This window comes from Leptodactylus fuscus, chromosome 6 (assembly GCF_031893055.1).
Source record: "Leptodactylus fuscus isolate aLepFus1 chromosome 6, aLepFus1.hap2, whole genome shotgun sequence".
Lineage (NCBI taxonomy): Eukaryota > Metazoa > Chordata > Amphibia > Anura > Leptodactylidae > Leptodactylus > Leptodactylus fuscus.
This window is the reverse complement of record NC_134270.1, coordinates 139494859-139504127: the sequence shown is the minus strand read 5'-3', so window position 1 is coordinate 139504127 and position 9269 is coordinate 139494859. Positions and strand designations below refer to the sequence as shown.

Sequence of the window (9269 nt, the reverse complement as noted above, 5' to 3'; positions counted from 1 at the left end):
GGTTTCAGTCTACTCCTGCCATGAATTTTGGCCTGGGAGAGGAGATAGGCCACCCCAGTTTGCACCCGGGAAACAGACTCCACCACATTCACCCTGCCTGTCATTAAAGATAAGCACTGCAGCATCCCTGACCACAGGCGCTTGTCCAAGTGTCGGTGGTCAAGTGGACCTTGCAGCAAAGCGCGGAACTAAGGGCCCACCTGATGTTGAGTGACACGTGCTGGTGCAAGGCGGGGACGCCACACCGGGAGAAGTTGAGACGGCTAGGGACGGCATAGTGAGGTGCCACAGTTGCCATCAGGTCCGGGAAGGCGGGAGTTTCAACAAGCCGGAACGCCAACCTCTCCTGGGCCAGCAGTTTAGCGATGTTGGCGTTCTAGGCTTGCGTGGGTGGGTGGTTAGCGGTGTATTTCTGCCGGCGCTCCAATGTCTGAGAGATGGTGGGTTGTTGTAAAGAAGCGCCTGATGGTGCCTTTGATGGTGCAGGAGAAGGAGATAAGACAGAAACAGGGGAGGATGAGGGAGAAGTCAACAAAGTGGCAGAGGCAGATGAAGTGATGTCCTGGCTCGTCCTCTGGAGTGCATCGCCAGCACTGTGAGCAGAGGCAGTGGCATGAACGGCGGGCGACGTTTGTCCTGCCGTTGCTGCCTGCCACTGATTCCATTGCTTGGATTCCAAATGACGGTGCATTGAAGTGGTGGACAGGTTGCTCTTCTCAGGGCCCCTACTCGATTTCGAGAGGCAAATTGTGTAGACGACACTATATCTGTCCTCGGCGCATTCCTTGAAAAAACTCTACACCTTCAAGAAACGTGCCCTCGATGGGGGAGTTTTTCTGGGCTGGGTACAAAAGGGAACATCTTCGGACATTCCGGGTCTGGCCTGGCTTCGGCAAAGCAGCTGACCTCTGCCTCTGGACATGTCTCTGCCTCTAGCTACCCTTTTTGGTGCTGCACCTGCCTCAACATCCACACTACTTTCCCAGCTTGACATCTGCCTTGTCCAGGTGGGGTCGGTGTCCTCGTCGTCCACCACCTCCTCTTCCAACTCCTGTCTCGCCTCCTCCTCCTGCACAATGCGCATGTCAACTGGCTGCCCTGACAGCAACTGCGTCTCATCGTCGTCGATGAGGGTGGGTTGCTGGTCATCCGCCACCAAATCGACCGGAGATGGAATGGAGGAGACTCTAGTGTTTGAGCATCTGGACACAGATACTCGTCTGTTAGGTCCGTGGAATCGCGAAATGGAGGGGCAGGTTGCGGTACAGTCAAAGGAAGGGAGAACAGCTCTGGGGAGCAGGGACAGTTGGGGTTATTGTTCTGGGAAGATTGGGAATTTTGGGTGGAAGGAGGACAAGACTGTTGGGTAAGAGGAGGTAGAGGCTGACTGGCTGGTGGACAATGTGCTTTAAGCGTTATCCGACAGCCATTGCAAGACCTGTTCCTGGTTCTCGGGCCTACTAATCTTTGTACCATTCAGCCTAGTTAATGTGGAACTTTTGTGCAAAGCGCAGAACTTAGGGCCCGCCTGATGTTAAGGGACACACGCTGGTACAAGGCTCAACTCACCCTAAGTGCCAAAAACACTGCTGGTGCAAGGCTCTACTCATGCCAAGGGCCTCAATCTCTGCTGGTAGCTCAGCTTAAGGTCCTGTAACTTTGTTTGGAAGGGCTCATGTTAAGGGCTAGAAAAGTGAATTTTGGAAGGTCTTACCACATCACACACACACACACACACACACACACACTCAAAATGACAGTTAAGGGTGAGGGCTTTTGGAATTCCCATTGCCTATTCCATTTGTGGTTGTCATGGGGAACGTGATTTAAAGGGGTGGTTGTTACTGTTTGTTGAGCTTAAATTGGGGTTTGTGTCCATCCATTTGGGGAGTAAAGAAGGTTTCCAGGTATTTTCCCACTTTGATAGAGGTTTTTTTGAATGTGGAAAGTGTGTAGTTGTTAGGCAGTGATGTTGGGGTAATAGAGGGTCTTTGGTGTGTTAGATGCCCCCAGACATGCTTCCCCTGCTGTCCCAGTGTCATTCCAGAGGTGTTGGCATCATTTCCTGGGGTGTCATAGTGGACTTGGTGACCCTCCAGACACGGATTTGGGTTTCCCCCTTAACGAGTATCTGTTCCCCATAGACTATAATGGGGTTCGAAACCTGTTCGAACACACGAACATTGAGCGGCTGTTCGAATCGAATTTCGAACCTCGAACATTTTAGTGTTCGCTCATCTCTATCTATTACTGATAAAATCGCTACAAGAGGACATTGTGTTTGTTCTTCTAGGAGCTATTACAGTTTCTTGTTTGTTAGTATAATACTACCTCCCAAACATCCCAGATTCATCAGGACAGTCCCGAACTCCAGGTCTTGTCTTGCTGTTCCGGTTGGTGAGAGGTCTGTCCCAGCTTCAATCCATCTGCGTCCACAGGGCACAGATGAGTTGAATACAGTAGTGAGGCAGAAGCCGTCTGCAGACATCTCCTGTGTCTCTGCGTGCTCCGGCCTGGGAGATCTAGGCTCAATGTGATGTCACTCACATCAGGCCTGCTACTCCCTGAAGACTTCAGGAGAAAAGACTGCAGACCGAGCAGCAGGGGAGTGAGGAGAGGTGAGTGCTAGTGTTGTGTTTTATGTTTGTTACCAAGTAGAAGACGTTAATCTCTGGGGACATATGAGGGGGATATTAAACTGGGAGGAAAGATGAGGGAAACATTAACCTCTGGGGCCAGATTAGGGGGACATTAAACTGGGGGTTCACATAAGGGGGCATTAAACTCTGGGGCCCTATGAGGGGGACATTAAACTGGAGGGCAAGATGAGGGGGACAAATTGTGGGGGTAGATGGAGGGAAACATTAAACTGGGGGGCAGATGAAGGCGACAATAAACATTGGGGACAGATGAAGAGACGGGGTATTAAACTGATGGAAGATGAATGGGGATATTAAACTGATGGAAGATGAATGGGGATATTAAACTGGTGGAAGGATAACATTATAATGTGGGGCATATCATGTTAGGGTGACTTTAGGGACATTATACTGTGTGGGGGCACAAAGAGACATGGCCGCACATTCCGTCCCTTTTTCTGTTGTTTTAAAGTTGGGAGGTACGGTATAATACACTACTGTACTTTTGTACTGTATTGCAGTGTATTATGCTTATCAGCATATAACTATGAGGTATCCTGTTAGGCATTGTCTGTATCTTGCAGAGCCAAATAGATTGTACTGGGATGATAGCTTGGGAACATTGTTAAACTCATCATTATCCCATGATAATCCCATGATAGTGGGTGACATGCATACCCTGTAGTAAGACAACACAGGTCTTATGGGGACTTCTTTCTCCTTACTGACACTATGTCACTGCATTTTTCTACAGCCGCCATTAGGGAGAACAATGTAAGGAGATTTTTTCAGCTTCTTGAGTTGAATAGCAGTTGTATTAATTCCTATGCACTGAACTCCCCCTAGTTGTAGCTGCATGCAATACGTTTTATCACTCAAAGCTGTGTAGAATATATGTATCTATTACATTTGTTACGAATGTCAAAAATAGCACTTTCTCCCCATTTGTGCTGCACTTATCAATTTTCTTAAAAAGTCAGTAGAGAACGAATTGTTGGGACTTTGCACCCCAAGAAAGTTTAGTTTCTGGTACAAATAATGGCTTAATGCCTGATATCCATGACAGGTGTAGACTTTAATTTTGGGGGGTTCCTTACTACACTTTGTTATGGGGTCCTATGAGATCTGTGTACGCCCCTGTCTCCATTGATGCTGCCTCTAAGGGGTTAAATAGCTGGTACCGGAGGTGACTGTGACCCTGCCAGTTACGACTATAGGGGCAGCTGCTATGGGTGGCCCAGGCACGGCTCCTGTCCCTGTGTCTTCCACCTGATGTAACTATAATCCTATAATCCCATTTACAATAAGGCACCGCTCAAATGGACAAAGGGGTTATATCTGTTTTCGGAAATGGGTTAATGACTGCAAACAGACATCTCGAAAATTGTGACTTTTAGAGAAAGCAAACTGGAAAATCGTCTATTTTTACAGTACACAATGAATAATCTGTATTTACTAAAACTGAAGTAATCTATTACATTAAGTATCCCATGGGAAATATAAACAGGTGCGTCGCCCCTTGTACATGCACAATATTACATATGGTATCGGTAAATAAGGAAGCGGCAACATCTTAAGTGTGACCGGCAGCCTAGGCTATGACGTTTATATTCAGGCGGTGGCACTCAGAGGGTTAAATCCCATACTTTCTGGTTGAGTTGATCTTGAATGTTCCGTATTCCCATATATCACTCCCGTAGCTACCTGGCAAGTTCACACTCGATTGTCAGGGCTTCACTTTCTCACTACAACTTTTTGTGATCAATCTTTACCTGGGCGAGAAAAAAAAAGCAGTCTGTTTATCCAATGGGCGGATGCTAAAGGTACAAACAGTAGGAATCCTCAAAAGGGACCACAAAGTAGTCCTAGATTAATACCGCACTGCCTAGGACACGTCTGGTGTGACATGAAGGTGTAGCAGACACCTCCAGCACTACGGAGCAGCACTACCTTCACCAGCCACTCACCTACATCATGATCTGCTCTACTATCGCTTGAAAACATGAGGTTTTGTCGTCTTAGACTCTTTTTCTTTTTCTTGTGTCACATTATCCTGGTCATTCTGCTACTTGTCTTGTTTGCCAGTCCGATACGTGAACAGCTACATCCAAAAAGGTAAGTCTATGGGAGAGATAATCTGTAACATCATCCATTATCAGTAGTGGATACAATGATGGGTCAGTGGTGTTATCTATGTTATAATTATAACGCATTTTATTTATATAGCGCCAACATATTCCACAGCACTTTACAAATTGCAGGGATCAAGTACAGGCAAAAAGATACAATACAGAGTAATGGTCAATTCACACAGTTGTTATCTTCTGTTGTAATTCTGTGATGTAAATGAGGTGATTGTTGAAATGAAAACCCAGACAAATTTAGCAAGTGTCAGTCTATTATTAGGATTAGTGGGCAGAGTGAAAATTGCAGGATTTATTACTTTTTTCTTAAAACATAGATAGTGCCATAGAAAATTACTTAAAATATAATCAAAAATTCTTAAAAATAAATTTAACATGAAATTTCTCACTGAGCACTTCAGTCTGAGGTTTTTATTTTACCAAGTTATTCTATGTAACAAGGCTCTCTGAGATCATAATAAGGGAAGGGCATACGGTTTTTCAGTTTTTTTTTTTGGTTTTTTTAATGGTATATCCTAAGATACAGATATCTGATTTGCAGGGGCTTAGCCAGTACTAATATGTATCAGCTGCCCAGGGCTACATCTGATGTCTGTATTATACAGTGCACAGAGCTGGAAGCTGCTTGCAGCACTTTTCTCTCTGCATGATTCGTACGGACACCAAGCAGAAACAAAAACCCAATCTACTTAAAAAGTGGTTACTCATGGAATCCTGCTGTCCCCATAGACTATAATGGGGTCCGCCGGGTTTCTGCTCGAAAAATGTGGATTCTATATTTTTCAAGCAGAATGCAGGATGGAATCCCTGAACGGAATCTGGGCGCAGGTGTGAACCTAGCCTTAGGGAAAAAATCATTCTTGACTCCAAATATATAAGTAGGAATAATTCCCTGGATCAATATCCCATTCCAAAATACTAGTAATACTCCTCTCTTAATTCTATGATTTTATTTGCCTGGCACTAAATGTTACAATGAGGTTTACTGTCCCAGTCTTTTATTATTTGTGGCTGTTTACGTGAAAAGGGCCCAGATCGTCGATACTAATTATAGAGAAAATAGTCCAAAACATATTTGAGTAAAAAAATCACAATTTTGTTTTATGCAAAAATTTTATTTAAAAATATGTCAATTGTGCTTTCAATAAAATTTTTTTTGCTGTTTCGGACAATGTTACACCATAACCGTTACAATGATACCAAGAACTCCATATCGACAGTGTGGGCCCGTTTCACATAAACAGCCACATTTAATTATTTAATAGTACATAATAGTAAAACTTGTTTCCGCAGCACCCATTATGCCATTTTCCTGCCCAAGCTTCAAGCTTACCCATTCACGACCACTTTCTGATTCCTATACATGAGCCGGTTGTTAAAAAAAAAAAAAAATTTTAGGGTTCACCACCCATGAAGTATTATTATACTCTGGGGTCTCTTTATAACAAATACTGTTACTCACCTCTCCTGGGCTCTGGCATACGTCCTTTGGCCTCTTCAATGACATCACAGACTGCTGAGACCTGTAATTGTGTTTTCGGAAATGCCATCTTTTCTGCAGCATCATTTTCTGCAATGTGGGGATGAGATTAAATAAAATCTCTTTCACTTTGCTGCAACTGTAAAATTTTTCATTTTTTTACCCTTATTTTTCTCAGTGGCCAAGAATGGTGAGTTTTCGCAATGCATGGGCTCAGGACTTAGGGTATGTTCAGATCCGCCAAGAAATTCTGGTGATGTAAAATGACGGGGATGGAAACCTCACAGACCCATTATTGCCTAGCGCAGGGATGGTGAATCTTTTAGAGACCAAGTACCCAAACTGCAACCCAAAACCCGCAAATTTTTTCACAAAATGCCAAAACGGCAATTTAACCTTGAGGGCCCATTCACACTACGGATAAGCTGACTGATTCTGAACGTTAAAACACAGTCAGAATCAGCGCATATAAAGAAGATCCCATTCATTTCAATGGGAGCCGGCATACAAAATGAAATGAATGGGCTGCTTTTTTCTCTACGAGCGCTCCCATTGAAGTGAATGGGAAGTGCTCACGTGTACGGCTCACCATGTGAAGGAGCCCGGCGCTCGGCTCATTCCGAGCCTTACACGCGAGCACTTTCCATTCACTTCAATGGGAGCGCTCGTAGAGAAAAAAGCAGCCCATTCATTTCAAAATATGCCGGCTCCCATTGAAATGAATGGGATCTGCTTTATACTCGCTGATTCTGAACGTGTTTTAACATTCAGAATCAGTCAGCATATCCGTAGTGTGAATGCACCCTAATACTGTGCTGATCCACAATTGTGGACAATTACGGACAGTCTGTAATAATATCACTTGTCTTCTATAAAACAGATACTGTGTGATATAAATAGTGAAGGGGCCCCCACACAGTACAATCTGCTCCACAGTGGCCCCACACAGTACAATCTGCTCCACAGTGGCTCATACAAAGTACAATCTGCTCCATAGTGGCCCACACACAGTATAATCTGCTCCATAGTGGCCCATACACAGTACAATTTACTCCACAGTGGGCCCCACACAGTACAATCTGCTGCAAAGTGGCCCCGACAGAGTATAATCTGTTCCATAGATGGGTGCCCACAGAGAGGGCTCTGAGTGTCACATCTGGCACACGTGCCATAGGTTCGCCATCACAGGCCTAGGGTGATATGCCAGACACCATCCCGGTCAGTCATTAAATGTGCGGACGATGGATCTGAAACCTGTCTGTACGACAAGGAAACCTGTTGCAGTGAATTAGCTTTACCAGATTCACTAAGCAGCAGGAGATGAGTTGGCTGGTAAAGTGCGAGCTGTATAGAAAGTGAATATTATATTTGTATATGAAGGCATTTTCCGTTTTAGAAAAGCTATGTACATAAGGGAAGTGCTACTTGTTATATTGACATTAAACCATTATACGGTATCGTCTCCTGTTCCTAATACTTTATCCACTTACTAAAATAATATTATACCAGGCGGTCAAGTCAGAAATGTACCCTGCTGTGCCTGAGATCAGAATAATACAAATATAAAGCCACCCAAAAGGCAAATAAATGTAGTTTTATCGATAAGGAAATTAAATACATAAAGATTATCGTCTTACAAACTTGGAAGCGAAATCACAATTTCTTCTTAGAAGAAATATTACCAGGATAGATTTTAAAGTGAATAGATAAGAATCAGTGGCGTAACTACCGCCATAGCAGCAGAGGCAGCTGCGATAGGGCCCGGGACATTAGGGGCCCGGTGACAGCCGCTACCGCTGCTATCATTTTTTTGGACATCCGAGTATAATGATTGGCGGACCGGGAGAGGTAAGAAACATAAAAAACACTGTTACTTACCTCTCCACAATCCTGGCCAGGTCTCCTTCCTAGTTGTCTGATGTCTCTGACGTCACATGAACCCGGCCTGTGTCCCGGGTCATGTGACGTCCGACGTCATTGAAGAAGGACAGCAGCGGAGGCCGACAGCGTAGGAGAAAAGACCCCAGAGTATAATAATTGTGTGTCCACAGTGGGACATAATACTGTGTGCAGGGGACACTTAGGGACATAATACTGTGTGCAGGGGCCACTATGGGGGATAATACTGTGTGCAGGGGCCACTATGGGGGATAATACTGTGTGCAGGGGCCACTATGGGGGATAATACTGTGTGCAGGGGCCACTATGGGGGATAATACTGTGTGCAGGGACCACTATGGGGCATAATACTGTGTGCAAGGGCCGCTAAGGGGAATAATACTGTGTGCAGGGGCCACTATGGGACATAATACTGTGTGCAGGGGCCACTATGGGGCATAATACTGTGTGCAGGGGCCACTGTGGGGTATAATACTGTGTGCAGGGGCCACTGTGGGGTATAATACTGTGTGCAGGGGCCACTGTGGGATATAATACTGTGTGCAGGGGCCACTAATGGACATAATACTGTGTGCAGGGGCCACTATGGGGGAAAATACTGTGTGCAGGGGCCACTATGGGGCATAATACTGTGTGCAGGGGCCGCTAAGGGGAATAATACTGTGTGCAGGGGCCACTATGGGACATAATACTGTGTGCAGGGGCCACAATGGGGCATAATACTGTGTGCAGGGGCCACTATGGGGCATAATACTGTGTGCAGGGGCCACTAAGGGGAATAATACTGTGTGCAGGGGCCACTATGGGGCATAATACTGTGTGCAGGGGCCGCTAAGGGGAATAATACTGTGTGCAGGGGCCACTATGTGACATAATACTGTGTGCAGGGGCCACAATGGGGCATAATACTGTGTGCAGGGGCCACTATAGGGGATAATACTGTGTGCAGGGGCCACTATGGGGCACAATACTATGTGCAGGGGCCACTATGGGGGATAATACTGTGTGCAGGGGCCACTAAGGGAGATAATACTGTGTGCAGGGGCCACTATGGGGCATAATACTGTGTGCAGGGGCTACTAAGGGACATAATACTGTGTGCAGGGG

The 9269-nt window shown here is 45.5% G+C and overlaps 1 protein-coding gene across 1 annotated transcript in view; it reads left to right on the top strand.

Annotated features, from left to right (window-relative positions):
* The first annotated feature begins 4575 nt into the window (after positions 1 to 4575).
* The window catches only part of ST6GALNAC1 (ST6 N-acetylgalactosaminide alpha-2,6-sialyltransferase 1), a 30971-nt gene continuing 26277 nt past the window's right edge, over positions 4576 to 9269 (top strand). Inside the window, exon 1 of the mRNA XM_075277390.1 lies at positions 4576 to 4754. Coding sequence (XP_075133491.1) covers positions 4642 to 4754 — 113 coding nt within the window. The 5' untranslated portion in view covers positions 4576 to 4641. The remainder of the gene's footprint in view (positions 4755 to 9269) is intronic.